This window comes from Muntiacus reevesi, chromosome 7, assembly GCF_963930625.1.
Source record: "Muntiacus reevesi chromosome 7, mMunRee1.1, whole genome shotgun sequence".
NCBI lineage: Eukaryota > Metazoa > Chordata > Mammalia > Artiodactyla > Cervidae > Muntiacus > Muntiacus reevesi.
The window spans coordinates 83,689,152-83,712,631 of record NC_089255.1 but is presented as its reverse complement, the minus strand read 5'-3'; the positions used below and the strand labels follow the sequence as shown (position 1 = coordinate 83,712,631).

The 23,480-nt window shown below is 38.9% G+C and overlaps 1 protein-coding gene across 11 annotated transcripts in view; it reads right to left on the bottom strand.

The window, feature by feature from the left end:
• The window catches only part of TTLL5 (tubulin tyrosine ligase like 5), a 404,612-nt gene that overhangs the window by 199,598 nt on the left and 181,534 nt on the right, over window positions 1-23,480 (bottom strand). For 8 of the 11 annotated variants that reach the window (XM_065940163.1, XM_065940162.1, XM_065940173.1 and 5 more), the window contains 4 exons: window positions 19,134-19,196; window positions 12,141-12,179; window positions 6,312-6,469; window positions 5,086-5,392 (listed from right to left, as the gene is read on the bottom strand). In XM_065940163.1, the coding sequence (XP_065796235.1) occupies window positions 5,086-5,392; window positions 6,312-6,469; window positions 12,141-12,179; window positions 19,134-19,196 (567 nt within the window). The remainder of the gene's footprint in view (window positions 1-5,085; window positions 5,393-6,311; window positions 6,470-12,140; window positions 12,180-19,133; window positions 19,197-23,480) is intronic. The other 3 variants (XM_065940166.1, XM_065940167.1, XM_065940171.1) reach the window with 1 other exon arrangement.

Below are 23,480 nucleotides of genomic sequence, written 5' to 3'. Positions count from 1 at the left end.
AAAACAACATACCGTTATGAGGCAGAATGGTGCACCAACCAAATGCGTGATTGCCTTTCTCAATGTGACCTTTGAGGATCCTTCTATTAAGACGGCTACAAAAAATGAAGCCCATCATACAGTCACTGAATAAAGATTCCTTCTATCCATCACATGAGATTTCTGCTTTTTCTATTTAAAGAATCAGAGATGAAGAATCCTACTTATTTTCTCATTATTACCACATGGGGGGAAAAAAAAACAAGAAAAAGAGATTCATCTTTTCTATTCTTTAATCTTATCTATTTGGACTTTTAAACAACTTTCTTGAGGAAGTGGATAGGAAAGTACTGAATTTTCATAAGAACTTTTGTATTAATATAGAAAGGTTTTTCTGCCTTTGTGGTTATTGTGTGTTCAGTCACTTCTGCCATGTCCGACTCTGTGTGACCCCATGGACTGTAGCCCGCCAGGCTCCTCTGTTCACGGGACTCTCCAGACAAGAATACTGGAGTGGGTTGCCATGCCCTCCTCCAGGGGGTCTTCCCAACCCAGAGATCCAACCTGTGTCTCTTATGTCTCCTGAACTGGTGCCATGGGCCCTTAAAAACATACTTATCAGTTACTACAAAAGGATGGCTTTTGTTATGGCAACTGATTCCGGGTGTGCGGAAGCCTCCAAAGCAGCAAAGAGATAAATCTTACGAAGGAACTTTTGAGACCAAATTTTAATGTCAGGCTTTTTTTCTCAACTGCAAGACGGGAGTGGCTGGAGCCCAGAACAAATGAGTGAGGTCCAACAGGCTCTGGCGCAGAGGCACTGATGGACTAGGATGAGCCCAGATGTTTGGTGGGAAAAAGACACACGTGTATACAGTAAAGAGCACCTCAGCGACACCACTGAAGCGCCCAGCTGACTTCTGCTTGGGGCCCTAGGTAGGCAACAAGGAAATCGGACCAAACCAGCCATCAGCGGACAGAAGTACCAGAGAAACCACTGATGACTTTGCTTCAGCTGCAAACTGCGGCAGATCTGTTTTCCTTCAGGAGAGCTTCCGGTTACTTCAGCTGCTCAGCCTTCTGAAACACTAGCCAAAATTACGTCAGTGAGGATTAGGGCCCAACACAAGTTCTGTTTACACTCCTCACACTCACCATCACTGAATGCTCTCTACTCACTGTTCCCCAAGGTTAGGACGAAGGACTGGTCCAGAGTAAACTGGAAATCCTAGGAGGGTCTATGTCTAGCTTCTGTGTGTGTGTCGGAAGGGAGAGGTAGATTTGCTTTTCAAGCTCTTCAGAACATGAAATATAAAGCTGCACCTTTGTCACTAGTAAGAACAGCTTAGGGGAGCACAATATGATTCTGAAATGTGTATTCTCAAATGTTTCTCATCAAGGCCACACTTAAAATCCTTGTTCTGGAGACCATGTATCACTTTCCTCTCAACCATTCCCATAAGTTTTCCCTCCACAACAAATTATTTTCAAGTCAAAGTGAAGGGGAAAAAACAAACAAACAACCTCTCCACTTTGGCGAACAAATTCACTTGCAATATAATGAGCTACAAGTGTCATGTTTCAGATACCTGCAAATGTAGCAGAATACCCAATTTTATTGATTATTCCTCTACTATTAAAATATAGAGGTCTTTGGATAAGGGAATTATTGCTTGGAAGATGAGATTTCAATCATTATTTTGTGGCAAATCATTGTTGCAAATCAAATGAACAAGTATTGAGCTTTCCTTTTCTAAAAACCTCACTAAGATAACTTCCATGGGGTCACAAAAGAGTCGGTGATGACTTTGAAACTAAACAACAACAACAAACCTTACTACAGAGATCTGTGAGATGTTAATCCTGAGGTTGTCCCCTAAGGTATTGGAGATACTAGTCAGCTAGAAATCTGCAACAAACAAGCCAAAAAGCTAGAATGATTTACATTGGAGAAATCTACTTTTAAAACATAAAAGCCTTTGTAGATCCTCAGTATAAAAAATATACAACTAGTGGGCTGGGGCTTGGAGTCTTGAAGCCTTGCCATGGACCACCCCCAGATCCCTCAGTAGCCACTGAGATGCCCCATAGAATGAGAAACAGCTTGGGGGAACAGAGTTTGAAAATCATGATTTACATGAACACACCCTGCAATTATAACAGCTTACTCATTGAAAGTGAGATGTGTGAGATTTAGGAATAACTAATTTATTTCTACAACATCTAAGTAGAATGTTACTGCTAAAAAGGACCTTAGAATATAACTCAGTGGTTTTGAAATGTTCTATTTCAATTCAGTGGATTCTTCTTTCCCCTCTAGAGAGCACAGTCTGAAAAACCTGTCTATGTCTAACCTGATAACTTGGCCTAACGGAAAAGAAAACGGAGACACTCTGATTTGCCCGTGATCACACAGTCAGTTGATAACCAGTGAAGTCACAGCCAAGTCTTCTGACAGAGCTGAGTGTGCTCTCCACCAATGGGACTCCTCTCATCCTCCACGCACCACTCCAAACCTCAACCCTACCCTCCAGCCCCCTAAACACCAGTATCGCCCTCCAGCCTTGTGGTTTAGAAAATAAAGGCCATCATGCATGAACACCTACACTTCCTGACTCTTTAACTTCTAATTACTGCATTCAAGCCACAGTGCTTAAGGGGCTTCCCAGGTGGCTCAGTGGTAAAGAATCCACCCGCCAGTGCAAGAGACATTAGAGACGGGGGTTCAATCCCGGGATCAGGAAGATTCCCTGGGGTAGGAAATGGCAACCCACTCCAGTATTTTTGCCTGTACAGTTCCATGGACAAAGGAGCCTGGTGGGCTGCAGTCCATGGGGTCACAAGAGTTGGACATGACTGGGCATGTATGCACGTCTAGTGCTTTCTTTCTGACTTAGAGGGTGAGGCACCCCTCCAATGGCCTCTTTCCACCTTCCTATATGACAATATATCCATTTCTGTATCTCTCCTTCTTTTACCATCAAATCCTCCCCCTAATCTATAAATCAGCTCCAGAATCCCTATCTTAAGAAATCTTTTTTCTCTTAGCTTGCTCTCTGATGAGTTCTCACCTTCCTTTCATTCATTGTCAAACCCTCTGAAAAAGTCAGTTCACACTTGCTTTCCTATCTACAAACTCAGCTCACGGTTTCTCTTCCATCCACAAAGTCCACACTCATGTCATAAAATGCAAGAGACTGTTTGGAGGCCTCCTTCTAAACTGGGCTGCCTGAGGCACTCACTCCTTAGCTTGAAACTCTCATCGTGTAGCTTTTACCACTCTGCCTCCTCCCAGTTTTATAGCTATCTCTCTAACTGCTATTTCTTGATCTCTTACTATAGAATGTTGGTTTTCTCCAGGCTTCAATTCTCTTCCTTTTCTCCTTGTCCATATTTACTGAACTAAACTGAACTGAACAAGTTCATTCACTCTGAAGCTGTACAGTCCTATTCAACTCTGACTTACAAAGCTGTATTTTCACCTATCTACTGAACATCTTCGCCCCAGAGCTCTTCCACCTCACTGTGTCCCAAACAAAACACATTATTTTTATCATGAAACCAACTCTTGTGCTCCTTATATTGACTGGCTGCAATATTACATGATCAAATTTGAAAACTTTAGTCTCTGTGGGGTTCTTACATCCACAAAGACCAAGTCCTAGCAACTTTAACTTGCAAATTTCATTAACTCCATCCCATCCTCTTCACTCCTACAGCCATCACTCTGATAGGACCTTCATCTTCCCGGCTCTGGACTACTTGAAGAGCCCCTAATTCAGTGCTCTATCCTTTGCTGTTGTTCGGTCGTGTTTGACTCTTTTCGACCCCATGGACTGCAGCACACCAGGTTTCCCTGTCCTTCATCATCTCCCAGAGCTTGCTCAAACTCATGTCCATTGAGTCGTTGATGATATCCAACCATCTCATCCTCTGTCATCCCCTTCTCCTCCTGTCTTCAATCTTTACCCTTAGTTCTCCTCTTATCAATCACTATCCCACAGTGTGACCAGAATTTATTTCCTAAATCAAGATCTGACCATATCACTCATCTGCTTAAAAATTATCCATCTAGAAAAAAGTCCAGGCTCCTCTATGGCCCTTTATGGTCAAATGACACCCAATTTTTTAGTCTCACTTCTTACCGCACCCTTTTCTCCACATAACTCCACACCACTAATCTATGTTCCTCAGACTTGCCAAGCTCATTTCAATTGCAGGGTTTTTATACTTGCTGTTCTGCCTGGAATATTCTGCCGCCTGATATTCACATGACCTACTTCTCCTCATCATTCAGGATTCACCTTAAAGGTTACCTCTCCATGTCCGAAGCACCACAATCTACAGAAGCTTTCTGCCCTATTACACTCTCATACCGCACCTTATCTTATTGCCTACACAGCACTTCTTATTGCCTGAAATTACCTTGTTTCCTGTCAGCCTTCCCCACCAGACTGCGAGTTTCAAGAGCCTGCCTTGGTCTCCACTGTAACATTACACAGTATGGCACAATTCCTGATATAGAGCAGGTACTCAATAAACATTTGTCAAGGGACTGAATGAATGACTTACTATCACCCCTCTGTGCCTTTATTCCCTCTACTAGCACTCCCACACTTAACTGTCACCTCCCAAATCCTGAAAGCCTACTCATCCATCAAGTCCTGGTTCAGATCTTGTCTCCTCCCTAACATCTCTCCAGCCCTCCCAGGCAAGACCAGTCACTCCTTTCCTGGGTCCTAAGAGCCCTTTGTCCATAGTGGGGTCACAGCCCCCTCTCTTCAAGTGTCCCCACACTAGGCCATGAGCTGACTTGAGCTTCTTGTCTTGGGTCACCTTGTACTTTTAATCACTGACACTAAAACCCCCCAAATATTTGTTGAGCTAGTAAGACCTGGGTTTGATTCACAGCTCTAGACCTTGGACATGCAACTTCTCTAAGGCCGTTTCCTTGATAATAATAATATCAAATCACATTCATTAATTCACAGGAATCCTGTGCATAAAAAATGAAAAATGGCTATAAAGCCACCAGCACAATACCCTGGTGCACAGTACAAATGAGCTGCTTTCAGTTTTACTAGAATAATTAGGAAAGATACATACCTAAGATTGCCATTATCTTGCAGGATCTGCATCAGGTTAAATTTAGGCTCTGGCTCCTGAGTTTCGATTTTGCAGCATTGTTCACCTTTGTTATTCCACTCAGGAACCTTCATGGCATTTTCTTTGGCTGAATTTTCTATCATAACAGTCAGTGAGGGTGTGTATTTGGCTTGATTTTCTCCAAGGGACCCTGCAGACTCCTCCTGGTAAGCTTCCTGTTCTTCATCTTCATTGTCTAATGCAACTTCTTCCTCTTCTTCACTCTCTGTCTCAGTTTTAACATTCAGTTCAGCTGGTTGGGTAATCACTAAATGCGAAGAATCACTAATGTTGCTGAAAAAAGGATTAAATTTTCCTCTCTCCCAATACCTTCCTTTTATTCTATTAGTAAAAACCCACTTCTAAATCAGATGGCAAATAACGCACAGTTAACAGCATACACACATCCCTCTCCAATCTTCTACCTTCTAAAAACCTACTAACGATCTTCATTAGAGATGATGTTTGTCATCACAATACCAATGGCTCTCTCACATCTCTAGGCAGAAAACATTTTAGTGATCTCTACAGCGTGTTGTTTTTAGAGGGATGCTTTTCATGGAGGTACACAGAGCAGGGGAATATCTTTCCATCCTATGTTTATCCATTCTCCTCCTTCACTGCTTTGGCAGGTCTTTGAGGACAAGGGCCATAGCTTTTTATTTGTCAGTGAAACTGCAGTAACTAATGTGCCTGACACAGGCACTCAACAAACAAACGAAAGAGAGAGAAAGAGAAGTCAATTTGTCAGTGACAAATAGATCTATAACATGGGAGATTCTGGGAGAGAAAGAAATTCTCCCTTTTCTGTTTGTGTTTAAAATACTTACACCATTCAGCAAATGCCAAAGGATAAATTTGACTTCATACCTAATCATGAAAAACCCAAATAAGAATGCTCGGGGGTTCCACTGAACTTAAGCTAAGTATCAGGTAGCGAAATGATGCTGGAATAAGAGCAAAATCAACATGTGTGTGCTTCGGATAGTCTTCAATTCAAATACTATAGAATGGAAGTTTTAAAAAACTGGTCTTTTTGAAATGAGTTTTAGAGGAAAAGAGTATATATAAAGTAAGCGTATGTGATCAGGAAAGTCCTGATTCATTAAGTACTAGTTAAGAAGTTCATTACATCAGTCTGACAGGACATAGATAATGGAGCTTCGTGAAGGCTCCCCGGCAGGTACCTGGGTATTTTGGCCTCATTGCCCTTAATCTGCCACTCCGTCGTCTACGTTTTCGCACCTCCAGAGACAGGAGCTTCCTCTCATAGAGAGCAGCGTGCAGCTTGGCCCTTGAATTCATACTCTCTACCTTCAGTTCTGGTGTTCCATCAACCACCATTCTGTGAGGAAAAAACATGGCAGCTAGAACTTTCGGGAAGTTCTTTTATTCCAAGACTAAGCTTGAGAGAACTCTGTCATGACGTCAGACCAGGTATGGCTTCTCTAGCGAGTTCTGAGATGTCTGGCCGATAAATGGGAATATTGGAATCTACATTAAAATTTCACTAATGGTCTATCTGAATTTGTTAAATGTTCTGAACAAAAATATGTCTGAAGACAACAGTTAAGCATTTTTATCTATCCAATGATACAAGATGACTATTCAGTGCAGAGATCATAAAGTGCTACTTAACACCCAAGCCTTAAGAATGACTTGAGATACTGGTAACACTTCAGTTCTTAAGCTGAAGGACGGCTAGAGGTGTACTTATTATTTATTCATTATAACTTAGAATGAAACAAACATTCTTTTGAAGTAGGCAACATTTAATGAATACAGATGTAGCAGCTGTTGAGGAGAGGAAGAGCTGATAATCTGTGACGAGAGCAGCACAGACCTGAATGAGACTCATGGGTAGAGAGCGTCCTTGTGAAAAGTCACCGGGATCTCGGGACGCATCAAGTCTCAAGCGCTCCAATGGGAGGGACGTCTCTCTTGGAGCACGCTGAGCTACGGGGGGAGCTGGGGAGAGGTGGCGGGGACTCCCCAGGTGTTGCGCACAGGTCAGGAGGTAGGGTGAGAGGCACGGACAAGGGAAGGCAGCAGATGGGGGACAAGGCCAAGTTCAATCAGGTCATGGATGCGGAGAGGGATGGCCACGGCTACATTAGGCATCAGGAAAATCACAAAATTAGGGAAGTGACAGGCATCATCAGCCCTCCAGACAAGGCCCGGGCAGAGTATAAGACAGGCAGAGAAGTCCAGGTCACCAAAGAGAGACAGGGTTCCCGAGTCACCAAGTCAGAAAAGACGTATCCACATTAGTGTTGGAAAGCAGACAGCCAATGCTGTGCACCCAGAACTCAAGATCTAACTGGCTGGCTCTGAACTCTCTTTCTTGCGAACTCTTTAGAACAGGGCTCCCCAATCTCGGGATCTAACGCCTGATGATCTGGGGTGAGGCCCACATAACAACAATAGAAACAAAGTGCACAATAAATGCAATGCACCAGAATCATCCCAAAACAATCCCTCTACCCCACCTACGCAAAAATCGCCTTTCACAAAACCCGTCCCTGGTACCAAAAGGTTGAGGGCCACTTTGAGGTCATAATTCATAGTCATTCCCCTAGGAGTTTTCAGTCCCTGAGTATGGTGCAAAGGCTGTGTCTTCTGGTCTGGTTAAGACTTCTAGGGATTTCTGGTTGGATGGTCTGGATATAAATATTTAGAAGGCCTCCTCTCTAGAGCAGGAAATTGAGCTAAGAACTGGACATGTCCTAACACTGGGAGCAGAAAAGGGAAGCAAATTAACAAACTTGTAAAAATTGTTCAACCCCAGTTTATCATCATCTCAACAACTGAATGTTAGCCCGCCCCGCCTCCACACAGTTGTGAAAATGGTTTTAGATAATTAAATAATAAAGAAAATTTTAAAAATCTGATGTTTAAAATAACAACTATAAGCTTCTAAGGAACCCTGAACAGACATACAAATCACCACCATTACAAGGCATGGAGGCAGGGAGCGCCGGTGGAAGAGCCAGAACTGTATGCATGGCTCTCTGAGGGCAAGGCCCAGGCTTATCTTCTCTCTCTGGTCTGTGACATGTCTGAGATTGCTCAGCATACACCCAACCTACTATAAATGCTTTTGAGTTAACAAACAATTGAACTCCTTATAAATAAATTGTAATAGCTTTTATCTACACCTATTTCCTTTTATCTTTCTAACATTTTACGAAATATTTAAATAGAATTAATACAGTGAACATCCGTATACCCACTGGCCAGTTTCTACAATGAATATTTTACTATATTTATCTCATCACATATATATTTAACTTTCTCTATTTCTACCCAAATATCAATCCACTTAATTTTTTAAGCCTATCAAAGTTGCACAAAGACATCAGTGTACTTCACTCCTAAACACTTAAATGATGAAATTATTGGGATCTAGAGGTCAATATTTGTTTTATAGGGCTTTGAACTTTTTTCCCTTCTCTTTTCTGTAAGCTAAAAATGATATACAGTGAAATATCCAAATATTAAATGTCCATACGTCCATTTCATGACACCTAGAGCTATGCAACCCAAATTCTAACATTCTCTCCCCTTAGAAAGTCCTCACATTCCTTCCTAGTAAACCCCTCCCTCATACTCCTCAAGGAAACTGTTCTGAATTTTTTCATCACATTTTGGATTTACCTGTCCTAGAACTTCATAAAAACAGAATCATACAGTATGAACTCATTTATTAGCATATTTTTGAGATGGATCAAAACTATGGCTTGCCTAACAATTTTCTTAAAAGTATTTTTAATAAACAGAATTTTTAATATTGAGGAACTTTATCTTACCATTTTTTTCCTTTTTGCTTACTGCTTTCTGTGTCATATCTAAAAACTTCTGCCAAGCCCAAAGTTACAAAGATATTTTCACTCACAAAGTTTTATTGCAATATTTTTTATGTATATGTCTATGAATCACCTATAATTTTTGTGAGCAATAGAGGCTGAGGTTCATTTTTTAAAATACAATATGCAGTTTCAGCCCCATCTGTTAAAAAGTTTCCAAGTTTCCTTTCCCCATTGGATTACTTTAGACCTCTTGTTTAAAGTCATAAGGGCCCATTTCTGGGCTTTTTATTCTGTTCCACTGATAAATTTGTAAGTTTTCATTACTACAGCATAATATTCCTTTAAGTCAGATACTTTAGGTCTTTCTCAAGATTACTTTGGATATCTAACTCCTCTGCATTTTTATATACACTGAAAAAAAAAACAGTTGGTCAATTACTACCAAAAAAAATTACTACAATATTCATTAGATCATTTTGTGGAGAATAAATACTTATATTAAGTTTTCTAAACCATGAACATGACATATCACTGTACTTATTTAGATCTTCTTTAGTCTCTTTAAGTTACATTCAGGAGCTTTTTATATATAGATATTAAGCATAGTTGTAAAATTTATCCCTAAGAATTTTGACCTTATATCCCAAGACCTTGCTAAGCGCACTTGTAAGTTCTTATACTCATTCTGTATATGCCTTAGAATTTCTACTAACCTGATCATGTCATCTAAGAGAAAAGATTTTAATCTCTTCCTTTCTAATCTGTACACCTCTTATTTCTTTTTCTATCCCTCATTTTACTGTACTATTTAGGAACTCTACCATAAAGGAAATACAAGTGGTGAGAGCAGACATCTTGCCTAATTACTAATCATAGGGGTAAAGCCTTCAATATTTGACATTAGAAATAGGCTTTTCATAGAAGGCCTTTATCAGATTGAAGTTCTCTTCTATGCCTGATTTACTAAGAATTTTTCTCATAACATGTATTTAATTTCACCAATTCAACATATGTGGGTTGTTTGGGGTTTTTTTGCAGCTAATAAAATGATCATTGGTTTTTTTCCCCTTTATTTAATATATAGTAAATTAAATTGACTAATTCTCAAACCTTAAACCACCTGTGCCTTACTGGGGAAAATCTCACTTTAGCCATCTGTGTTATCCTTTATATATACTAATCAACTCTATTTGCTATTATTCTTTTAAGAAATTTTATGTTTATGTTCATGTAGATATTAGCCTTACCATACTCTTCTGGTATCATAAAATGAATTGGGAAGTATCCTCGCCTTTTTTTTTGGAAAGAATTTCTTTAAGACTGGTATATATTCTTCCTCAAATATTGATACAATTCACCAGTGAAATGACTTGCAGTGTGCTTTGTAGGAAAGTTTTTTTTTTTTTTTTTTTAATAAATTCAATATTCTGATTAAGCATAGGGCTATTCAAAATTTCTATTTCAGCTTGTGTCAGTTTTACTAAGAGTTCTCTTCCCACAGGGAGTTCAGACATTTCATTCAGGTTGTCAAAGTAGTGAAATAAAGTTGTTAATAATAATAATATTCCCATAGCATCCTTTTCATGTCTGTAGGATCCATAGTGATAGCCCCACTTTACTATCTGACATTGGTAATCAGTGTAGGATCCGTAGTGATAGCCCCACTTTTCTCTCTGACACTGGTAATCAGTGTAGGATCCATAGTGATAGCCCTACTTTACTCTCTGACACTGGTAATCGGTGTTTTCTCTTTTTTCTAGATAAATCTACTTAAGAGTTTATCAATTCTGCTATTGGATTTTATTTTCTTTATTGTTTGTCTTGTATTTAATTGATCTGCCCTTTATCACTTCCTTTCTTCAACTTACTTTTGGTCATGCTTCTTTTCCTAGTTTCATAAAACTGAACACTAGATCAGTGATCTAGTCCTCTGTTTCCTAGTCAAGTATTAAAAGTTATAAATCACACGCCGCCGCCCCCCCCCCACACAAGCAAACAGTACTTTAGCAGCATTTCACATATTTTAATGTTCTGTTTTTATGATCATTTTGAATTTTCTTCATGAGTTCTTCCTTGACCCATGGATTAGTTAGAAATGTGTTAATTCCAAAATATTTGTATATTTTCTATTGTTATTGATTTCTAATTTCATTGCAAAGAACATATTCTTAATAATTTTAATCTTTTTAAATGAGTTAAGATTTGTTTCATGCTTCAGCATAAGGTTTTCATATGCTACCTTTTATTTGCTTATATACCACCAGAAAACTAGTACTAATGGCACATAAAATGTCCTAAAGAAAGAATAAAACCCAGCAATATTTAAATATTCTTGTTGTTGAAAGTTTTTTTCCCTAATTTCCAAACTGACAGTAGTATATCTATGAAATGTATTCCTTGACTAATAACTGGAGAAAAATTATAAGCTAAGCATGACTTTCATTTAGAAACTATAAAAGTTTATTTCTCTCAGTTTTCCCTAAATTAAAAGGGCCTCATATTATCCTCCTTTAAAGAAAACTCAGATTTATGCTTCAAAAGATTTGGATGAGAAAACCAAGTTTATCTTAAATTCTTAAATGTAAAACAAAAAGCTAGATATAGGAGTTTCTTTCTTATTATCATTGTGATTTTTGAAGAGAAACAGCAAAAAGGGGATGTACGCAATCTCTCAAACCAGAAGGTATGTATTTAGGGTTAAGAGTTCTTATTCTGGCTACAGTTTTCAGCTGGGCAAGGCCATCCCATTCATTCTTCTAAGACCTTCCTCTCTTCTGCCAAAATTAAGAGCCACAGATATTTTGCATACTTCTAGTTCCAAGGCAAACAGGAAGTAGTTCTGCTCAGTCCTATATGGTACAAAGTCCCATACCTGTATGCCCCAGGTATGTCAAGGCCAAAACATAACCTTTTCTTTGAATTTAGCCTGAGATTGATCTTGAAATCTCACTAAGACTTTGGGCTCTCTCACATAGCCAAACACAACTACTATCATTTAAATGACATATTTGTAGCTAAAAAATATAAATCCCAAACTTAGTTTGTAAAAAGTTTGCTGCAGAATAGTGTTTCAATAGAAAACATTCTTGTGTTACTATTTAAGCTGAGTCAAACTGAAAATGGTTATGTAAAGTATCATGCTTAGTCTGTGCATGGTCAAATATTAGGCACAGGTAAAGAATTTCTCAACTTTTAAAAATCAGTTACCGTGTTCTTCCTGTCAATAAGCTTCTTCTTGGGTTTCCCCTACAGGAGTAGAAAGGACAAGTGGGTTAGAGCACTACAGATACTCTCTCCTGAATTCACACTCACACACACACATACACACTCCTGAGATTTATACTACCAAGCTTCGACATGGAATTATGCCAGGGAAGGCATCTTGGGGTAGAAGCAGAGAGATGAATCGAGAACATGCTCAGAAAAGAACAGAGTACCATAACCTTTAGGGAAGATCAATAAAAAAACAAAAGATACAGGACAAATGAATTCTAGAGAAAAATTCTAACAATTACTTGCATTTGTATATATAGCCACAAATCTAATCACACTTACTGTTCACAATATGAGCCCTGTTTATAAAAATGAGCAGGATAAGACCATTTGGTGACAAGCTCAATGTCAGAGCTTTAAACAGTTTAAATATGAACCCACAACTTTGATCTCAGAATTCAGGACTCTTTCTTCTTGCACTGAACTATATTAGGGAAAGAAGTCCATCTCAGTTCTCATGGGGGTTCAAAAAAGATGCTCATGATAAATAGATTTTCCACAATTAAAAAAAAAATCTCTTTAAAAAAGAGATGTTCCTCACTGTTTCTAAACTAGAGTTGGGCTCTAACCACAGGAAGTAAGAACCATTCACATTTAAACTGGCTTCTGTTCTTCATTCAATTTTCTTTCACTTGACACACTTTTTTAAAAATTTCCCCAGCTTTACTCATGCTCATTTGTGCATGTGTATATTTAGTTTGGTACAATTTTATCACTGTGTAGGTTCATGTATCCACAAACAAGATACTGAACAACCCCATCACCATTGGATCCCGTATGTTGCCCTTTCATAAGCACACACCTTTTACCTAACTTCTGGCTTCCTTTCATCTGTTCTCCATTCTAAAATTTTATCATTTCAAAATATATAAATGCAATCATACAACATGTAACCTATGGTATTGATCTTTTAAAAAAGAGACAGATGCAATCAATATCAAGATATTCTATCTATATAAAAAATCAACTGAAAAATCTGTCTCCACCAAAACATTTTACCTCTTCCTCCCCACAGTCTTCTGTCTGTGCCAGTGTCCTAATACTGTCAACTTATTATCAGAAAGTCTCAAAATTATTTTAACTTTTTAAAATCAGATAATGGTTTTTCTCTGTAATTTGCAATCATGAATTCACATGACAGTCACCTGGGTGGCTTTTTAATAAGCACAAGACTTCAGTTTGAGATTGGCTGGGGCACAAATGGGCTTCCCCCGTGGCTCAGCAGTACAGAATCTATCTGCAGTGCGGGAGCTGCAGGAGACACAGGTTCAATCCCTGGGTCAGGAAGATCCTCTGGAGGAGGGAATGGCAACCCATTCCAGTATTCTTGCCTGGAGAATCTCAGGGACAGAGGAGCCTGGTAGGCTACAGTCCATGGGGTCACAAAGAGTCGGACACAACTGAAGCGGCCTAGCATGCACACGTGGCACAAATATGATGTTACTAAAATACAGCCAGAGTTAAAACTACTGTCATGCTGTGAGACAGCGGGTAAGACACTGTTTGCCAGGGCAGGATGGGTCAGTGGAGGATGAAGGGGCGGGGCAGGGAGGGCAGACAAAATGAAGCAAGTATGAAATGAAATGATTAGAGAATTAGCTTGAAGGTAGTTCTGACAATAATACAATAGGGTTTGCACGAGAGAAAACATGAATTCAGATTGAAGAGAACAGATTCAATGGACGATGTAAGGTCTGTAACAAACATGATTTCATTCTTTTAACATATGTTTGTGTGTCTGTGTGTGCTTGCTTTGTGGTAGGTTTTGATACTGTCAAAGAGGAATATAACCAAGTACCCATTCTTAAAAGCCAACTTGACAGTAGACAAGAGTAGTTAGTACTAACTGGCAATTATAATACAATATGTACAATATGGCGATCTAAATCCGATGGAGGGATAAGAAAGGCTGGGAGAATTTCCTTCTAGCCTGGGTAAGAGGATGAATGACATAGCTGGAAAAAGAATTCAGGGTAAACTGAAGGCCACTCCAAGGGAATGTACGGGAATTCCAATGGAATGTAAGGATAAGGAGGCATGAAAGAGCAGTAGATATGGTTTAATTGGCCATGGGTTGGTACTGAAAAGTGGAGACTAGGCTAAAAAGGTAGAAGAGTAAATCATAAGGGCTTTTCTTTGCTAAACAGAAATTCATGTTTTTTTGAATCAGAGTTTTTAGAATGCTTTATAAGCAGGAGTTGCTATGAGAGCCTAAAGAAAGAAGTCAAGGAGGATATCAATTTGGATGGGAAAAAAAAAAATTAATCCTCTAACAGAATTCAGCATCATATACATGTAGGGGATCATCTACAGTAGTGTAAGTATGATTTTGTTACCAAAAGAAATAACACATGTTGTTTTTTCATGTTACTTTAGAATTGTTCCAGGGGTCTCAAAATATTGCCAACACTTACCACACTTTTTAAATTATGGTGGTTGTTAGACCCACTGCTAGGCCTACTACTATTAACACATTACTAAATGTGTTAATAAAAAAAGCACATATATTATTATATCTCAAATGTTCTCATTGTTACGCTCTTCCCTGAAAGGATGCTTCCTAATTTTGGTAGTGGCTTCCAGATTGCCTGTTCTACCTTTCTTCTCCCTCACAAGAAGCTCACAGAGCAATCTAGCCTCAAGCATAGACACCATGTCAGTTCAGAAACAGACTGATACAACCTTTATGGAAACTCAGACAAATTACCAATCCTAAGCAAACAGTCGGTTACTTATAAATATGACTGGATAATTAGAAATCACCAGATGTTTCAGGACATATAAGAGCATAAACTAGAAAGAATGAGATAAACAAGGAGAAATAATCCAGAAGAATTCAAAATAGTGCAAAAAACAGAAAAGAACTTTCAGTAATTATGCTAGAGAGATTAAAAAAAATACATTTGTAATACTGTGATTTATAGTGAGAAATATATATATTTACTTGGTTTTCATCCCTGTTTCTGGCACAGAGCTCCTAAAACCCTTAAAATGTCTAAGTGAGGAGTGGTAAAGGCATCATTTGTCATGCTAATGAGGTGACTTATAGAAAGTCCTTGCAAAAAGGCAAAATGGTTGTCAGAGAAGGCCTTATAAATAGCTGTGAAAAGAAGAGAAGTGAAAAGCAAAGGAGAAAAGGAAATATATTCACATTTGAATGCAGAGTTCCAAAGAATAGCCAGGAGAGAAAAGAAAGCCTTCCTCAGTGAATCAATGCAAAGAAACAGAGAAAAACAACAGAATGGGAAAGACTAAAGATCTCTTAAAGAAAATTAGAGATACCAAGGGAATATTTCATGCAAAAATGGGCTCAATAAAGGGCAGAAATGCTATGGACCTAACAGAAGCAGGAGATATTAAGAAGTGGTGGCAAGAATACACAGAAGAACTGTACAAAAAAGATCTTCACGACCAAGATAATCACAATGGTGCGATCACTCACCTAGAGCCAGACATCCTGGAATGTGAAGTCAAGTGGGCCTTAGGAAGCATCACTATGAACAAAGCTAGTGGAGGTGATGGAATTCCAGTTGAGCTATTTCAAATCCTGAAAGATGATGCTGTGAAAGTGCTGCACTCAATATGCCAGCAAATTTGGAAAACTCAGCAGTGGCCACAGGACTGGAAAAGGTCAGTTTTCATTCCAATCCCTGAGAAAGGCAATCCCAAAGAATGCTCAAACTACCACACAATTGCACTCATCTCACACGCTAGTAAAGTAATGCTCAAAATTCTCCAAGTCAGGCTTCAGCAATATGTAAACCATGAACTTCCAGATGTTCAAGCTGGTTTTAGAAAAGGCATAGGAACCAGAGATCAAATTGCCAACATCCGCTGGATCATCAAAAAAGCAAGAGAGTTCCAGAAAACCATCTATTTCTGCTTTATTGACTACGCCAAAGCCTTCGACTGTGCGGATCACAATAAACTGTGGAAAATTCTGAAAGAGATAGGAATATCAGACCACCTGACCTGCCTCTTGAGAAACCTGCATGCAGGTCAGGAAGCAACAGTTACACCTGGACATGGAACAACAGACTGGTTCCAAATAGGAAAAGGAATATGTCAAGGCTGTATATTGTCACCCTGCTTATTTAACTTATATGCAGAGTACATCATGAGAAACGCTGGGCTGGAAGAAGTGCAAGCTGGAATCAAGATTGCCAGGAGAAAAATCAATAACCTCAGATATGCAGATGACACCCCTTATGGCAGAAAGTGAAGAGGAACTAAAAAGCCTCTTGATGAAAGTGAAAGAGGAGAGTGAAAAAGTTGGCTTAAAGCTTAACATTCAGAAAACTAAGATCATGGCATCTGGTCCCATCACTTCATGGCAAATAGATGGGGAGACAGTGGAAACAGTGTCAGACTTTATTTTTCCTGGCTCCAAAATCACTGCAGATGGTGCCTGCAGCCATGAAATTAAAAGATGCTTACTCCTTGGAAGGAAAGTTATGACCAACCTAGATAGCATATTAAAAAACAGAGACATTACTTTGCCAACAAAGGTCTGTATGGTCAAGGCTATGGTTTTTCCAGTGGTCATGTATGGATGTGAGAGTTGGACTGTGAAGAAAGCTGAGTCCCGAAGAATTGATGCTTTTGAACTGTGGTGTTGGAGAAGACTCTTGAGAGTCCCTTGGACTGCAAGGAGATCCAACCAGTCCATCCTAAAGAGATCAATCCTGGGTGTTCATTGGAAGGACTGATGCTGAAGCTGAAACTTCAATACTATGACCACCTCATGTGAAGAGTTGACTCTTTGGAAAAGACCCTGATGCTGGGAGGGATTGGGGGCAGGAGGAGAAGGGGATGACAGAGGACGAGATGGCTGGATGGCATCACTGACTCGATGGGCATGAGTTTGAGTCAACTCCGGGAGTTTGTGATGGACAGGGAGGCCTAGCGTGCTGTGATTCATGGGGTCGCAAAGAGTCGGACACGACTGAGCAACTGAACTGAACTGGATCACTTCAGGATGGGGGCTGGTCGCCAGAGGTATCAGCCCTGTGATGAGAGGGCTGAAGCTTTCAGTCTCATCCCCCTGACTTTCTGGGAGGGGAGAGGTGCTAGAGATAGAGGTCAATTACCAACAGTTGATGATTTAATCAATCGCACTTATGTCACGCGGCCCCCATAAAAACCTAGAAGTATGGGGTTCAGAGAGCTTCCAAGTTGGTGAGTTTGTGGAGAAGTGGGGAGAATGGTGCACCTGGAGAGGGCCCTAAGTGTCTTTTCCATCTGGCTGTTCAGGAGTTACATATACCCTTTTATAATAAACTGGTGATCCAATGAGGTGAATGTTCTTCTGAATATCCCACCACAGAAGGGGTCATGAAAATCTCTTATATGCAGCCAGTAGGTCAGAAATAAAGGTAACAACCTGGGTTGTGATTAGCATATAAAGTAAGGTGGGGGGACTGGCGGGGGGATAGAATTTTGTAGGACTGGACCATTAAACTGGAATCTGATGCTGATCTCCAAGTAGATAGTGTCAGAACTGAACTGAATTCTCAACAACAGCAAGTTGCAATTGCTTGGTGCTGTAGGCAAAACTGCCTACCTCCTCCACATTGGAACTGGTACCAGAACCAATTTAATATTACATCCATAAACTATGAAAACTAGTCAGAAAGCAAAAACAGCTCTTAAATGTTAAAATCGTACTTGCCAAAATAAAAAGAAGTAGATCAAACAATCCTCTTCAGTGCTGGTATTGAGTCACAAGATAGGTAAGGCTAAAGATCAATTTAGAATTTTTAGAAGACAAAGCTCAAAAAATCTCTAACAATTTAAAGCTAAGAGACAATGAGATCAAAAGTATGAGAAAAAAGTAAAGAAATATGGAGGATATAGCACAAAATCCAAATTTCATCTAACAGAAGGTCCCCAGGAAAGACAGGATAAGGGGAATATTTCCCACAGTTAAAAGACTTAAACCTTCAGACTGAAAGGATTCATCCACTGCAAAAGCAAAATACTGAAAAGTAACACACCAGTACAAAACTTAGTATAGTGTCTGAACTGGAACAATAAAGAAGGCTTGTAAAAATTTCCAGGGAGGAGGTAGCAGGTGGGGAACTGGTACCAGGTTATATAAAGAACTGAGTTTCTACACTGTCCAAGTAAATCTCAAGATCTCTTTCACTGGAAGCTACACAGTGTAATTACTTAATCAATGGTAATAACCACAAATTTACAGAGAGAAACTGGAAATCCTATACAGTTCCTAATGATGGATAATGAAATCACAAGAAGTGGCTGAAATCTGGATACCTATTTTTAAGAATTCCACAAAAAAAGCACACATACCTTGAAAATAATACAGACTTCTTCAAATACCTAAGGTTCCTTGTTGGTCAATTACTGAACTGTACTGCAATGCAGTTATGTCTCGGGGGCAACAGAAGTATGTGGGACTAAGCAGTCCCTGACTGCTGTTCCATTTGAATTCCGGTGTCTGTTTTCCATCATTTCTGCCCTATTTTCCCTTGTATTGAGGTTATCAGTTGTCATTTCTTACAACTCTCACTGTATTTATTTTGTGAATTACCACCTCTCCTGTAGCTTTTCTAATCTGATCCTTTAATCTCGTCTAGTCTAGAAAGACAGATAATCATGTCTGTGATAAGTGTGTCTAAAGCAAAAAGGCACTGAGTAAGGGCCTTCCTTTAAGGAGGAAAAATTTTAGGATATGTGTTAAGGTCTTTACGGTTTAATCTGTAGCATCTAGAAATATTACAAAGTGCTGAGATTTAATGAGTTCTAAAAAAAATGAGGTTTTATGTTGCGTTTTTCCATAAAGCTCTTTCTATCTATCAAATATTACTGAAGACTTTTATAAAATCTCTTTTCTTCATTTGCATTTACTTTCTGTTAATTTTGTGATCTAGTCCTACTAAATTTATAAGATTAGCAAATCTCCACCTGTCTTGAAAGAGACGTGTTGCCAGCATGTAGTTCATGGAGGTCTTGTGTTCAAGGTAGGACCTAAAAGACAAAGAGAGGAACTGGTTATTTCTTAAAGCTTAGCTGAAGAGGAAAAATATAGAAAAATAAAACACAAATCAACCACAAAAGTGACAGGTTTCCTAAAAAAAAATATATATATATATAGTCTCTAACGTGACAAAGGAGGAGATACTTGTTCAAATTAAAATGGTAAAAAAAACTAGAATACCAGAAAATACAATAAAAGAAAATAATACAGATGACTTAATAATAAGAAAATAAAAAGGAAGAGAAGGCAGGATTTCTTGGATTAATAAAAGCCTGTATACTAAATTCAGAAAATAAAACTGGAAAACAAAAATGAAACCACCATCAAAAATCACAGATAGCTAGAAATGAGGTCAAATGACACTGGGAATGGAAGATGCGTGAAGGGCATGAAAATACTGACAGACTGTTTCAATCATCTTATTTCTCCAGAGGCTTCAATGGCTCCATGATGCCAACTGCTAGAGGCATACACTTTCTCTTTCAAGATTTCAAAAGCTGGGTCATCTATACCATCCGTTCATTCCCCCTTTCTCCACACAGTTCCCCAAAGGGGTCCGAAAGTCCAGACAAGTCTCCTATAACTCTCTCATACCACACCTCCCACTGACACTTTTGCCTCTCTCTGGACACCTTCTCCTCACACCCTCCTTACTTATCCATAATCCACCCTTCAAGCAGCAGCTCAAGGCCACTGTGCCTCAGAAGCCTTCCCTGGGAGGACTGCTGCCAGTCTGCAGAGGTGCCCTTGTCCTGGCCTTCCTCTCCGCCTTCACTGCATGCCAGAGGGACCTGTCATTCGCTGTCTCATAGAATAAACTTTCTCTTCTTGGAAAGCAGCATGATACAGCAGGGAAAAGAATGATCTGGAGTCAAAACACCTGAATCAAGTCCCACTGTGTGATTGTGGACAAGCCATGTTACTTTACTAGGCCTTATTTTCCTTATCATTAAAATGGGAATAACAATGATGTGTATAAGTGAGTAAGTGTTAAGTCACTCAGTCGTGTCTGAATCTTCAAGACCCCATGGATGATAGCCCGCCAGGCTCTTCTGTTCATGGGGTTCTCCAGGCAAGAGTACTGGAGTGGGTTGCCATTTCCTTCTCCAGGGGATCTTCCTGACCCAGGGATTGAACCTGGGTGTCCTGCATTGCAGGCAGATTCTTTACCATCTGAGCCACCAGGAAGATGTGTATAAAGTATATTATAGCTACAAGGAGCAACACAAATATGAGCTATTTCTATTACATGTATAAAGAAATTCTCTCTAATCATACTGCTAACTCTCAAAGGACAGAGATCCCAACTAACAAGTTTCACACTCAAAGCATCAAGCATACTGCTAGATATTCTTGACATTCAATAAACATACATTAATAAAAAAGGAATATTTGTTAGCAGATAAGTGCATCTTTCCCATGCTACATGAAGGTAACTCAATTAGTTTAAAATTCTTGGTGCTCTCTTTCACTTTTCTCAGAGGTCCCCAGGAGAGGGGGAGTGATTTACTGGATTGGTAATTCAGGAAAAGTTCAACAAGCATCTCCTTGATTTTTCGGGGGGATAATCTCTCCTCGGGAAGCACATACCCTCTGCTGCTCTGTGGGTCCTGATGCCCAGCGCAGTCTAACCTCGTCTAAAAGTGGGTGTGTAAATCTGTCCAACTCTGACGGTCAACAGACAGCGCATTTGCTTGTAAACAGATAAGATCAAGTCTCTGGACCTAGACTTTATCAGTATTGGAAAGTGATATTTTGGCCTCCATCTATCTTAGTCTTTCTCTTCTCACTGGTTCAAAACCAAACTACTACAGGAAGGTGTCATTATTGGACTCCCTAGGAGATCGCAACATTACCTGTAACTGGTTCCTGAGAAAAAGGCACTCAGGTTAGGGTCCTGTCTCTCGAAAAGTCAAGAGTAGAGGATTCCACTTTCATTAATTAAGAGCTATGTTTTTTAGGAACTGCAACTGTTTGAACTCTTCAAAAACATATCAAAAGATAAACTTCTATTAATTTTGAAAAGCCAAGCAGTATCTTTCTGTTGAATTCCTGGGTCTTTATAAGGTGTAACTAAAATATGTGGATAGAATATTTTGCAAGATAAAAAGATTTCTCTGTGAATAGCTGCGTTTCCAAAAGAAAACAAAGAGGAAACAGGTCTTTTACTCCTTTAAGGTGTAGCTGTATACTTAGATTCAGTAATAGCCCAACTAGATCAAAAGACAATCAGAGGAAGAAAAATGTTACTCATAAAATACAGAGGGTCTCAATCTTACTAGTAATCAGAGAAGTGCAAATCAAGACCAATATAAGATACCATTTTACATTTAGTATTTTGACAAAAATTAAGAAGTGGACAGTACCACATATTACAGAAAATACAGATCAACAGGACCTCCTTCCTAGGCACTGCTGATAGGAGTATAAATTTACACAGTTACTTCGGAAAACAACTGAGCATTACCTTCTTTTTTTAGCATTATCTTAAAGTTGAACATTCACTTATCTTATTGCCCTAGATACACTCCATTCCTAGATATATACCTAGGAGACACACATTATAATATTTAGAGCACAGCTGTCTTTAACAGCAAAAAGACCAGAAAGCCATCAAATACCATCAACAAGAGAATGGGAAATTTAACAGCAATATAAATTCATAGAAGAATAGAATAAAGCACTGAAAAAGAATGAATGAATTCAAAAGCTACACGTAACAAAATAAACCTTAACAATATAATATTGAATGAAAAAAGGAAGAATACATAAAGCATGTCATTTTTAAAGGAAAAAGTTCAAAAGCAATACAAACTAAACGACAGAATTCTGTTTCTACATATGAGATGATAACTGCTGTAAGACTTGCTCTTTCACCATAAACAGCTCGAAAAGTGAATAAAATATATGAAACAACTGTTTCCGCACGTGAAACAATAGGCAGTGCAGGACCATGATACCTGAAAGGGGGAATAAATGAAGGGAGGCCCCCTGATTGTTCCACCTTCCCACCTAGAGGCAATTCCAGACAACACAGAAAGAGAAGGAATTCAAGGAAAATCCAAGAGTCTCTGTGCTGAGAAGACAGAGATCAAAGTTCCAGAAGTGCTAGAATTTTCAAAGCAATGTCCTGAGAGGAAGAAGCTATACATAAGAAGAAATCAAAACAAACAAACAAGAAAAATCATCACAAAGGAGCCTTTGAGTCTTTGGCTGAATTCAGATCTCCTCGGGCACAGGGTGAGACGGTGCAGAGGCTGTGCAAGGAGCGACTGTCCCAGTAAAGGCATAACGGAGAAAGTGTGAGCTGCACCCTTCCCCGAGTTCACACAAGGCTGCCAACTGACCCGACGGCCCCCCAGCCAGAGTGGAGAGATCTCACTGCACATGCGGGGTCATTTAACAGACACCCCCAAGAGTCTTCAGGAGTGGAATTATCCTAGACCTAGACAAAAAGCTATTGTAAATAAACCATAAAAACACTTTTAAATGAGCCTGAAAAAGATTAAGCTGATCTACAAGTAACTTAAGTATCTGGTCTAAAAAAACTTTCAGCGGGCTTTAAAGAAGCAATAAAATGCAAACTCAAGCATACAACATTTACAATGTGCAATTAAACATTCAGTTTTAAAAGAATCACTGTACATATGAAGAAACAGAAAAAATACAACTCATTGACAAAAGGAAAATCAGTCAAAAGAAATAGACTCAGAAATGACAGAGATAATAGAACAAGATTTTAAAACAGCTATTATAAACATAATATATGCACATGAGTCTAAAAGAAATCATGAAAATAATGTTTAAAAAGAGAAAAATAAGATATAAAGAGAAACAGATGGTAGTCCTAAAGGTAAAAAATAAAACATGTGAAATAAACATTTCATTGGTTAGAATTAACAGAAGATTTAACACTGCAGACAATTCAATTCCTTCAAAGAGGAATAAAGTGAGAACCAGAAAAAGAAAACCATACAAAACGAAGAAAGAAAAAGAATATAAAAAAATGAACAGAGCCATGTAACCATAGTACTGAAAGGAGAGGAGGGAAATGGAAAAAACAAACAAACAAACATTTTGAGGAAATCATGGCCAAAAGTTTTCCAAATTTGAGGAAAACTATATACTACCCCATAGACCAAGAAACTCAATGAATCTCAAACAGAAGAAACATGAAGAAAATGACACCAAAGCATATATCATAATCACATTATTGACAATCAGTTATAAAGAGATCATCTAAAAAGCAAGCTGAGAAAAAGAGCCATGTTATG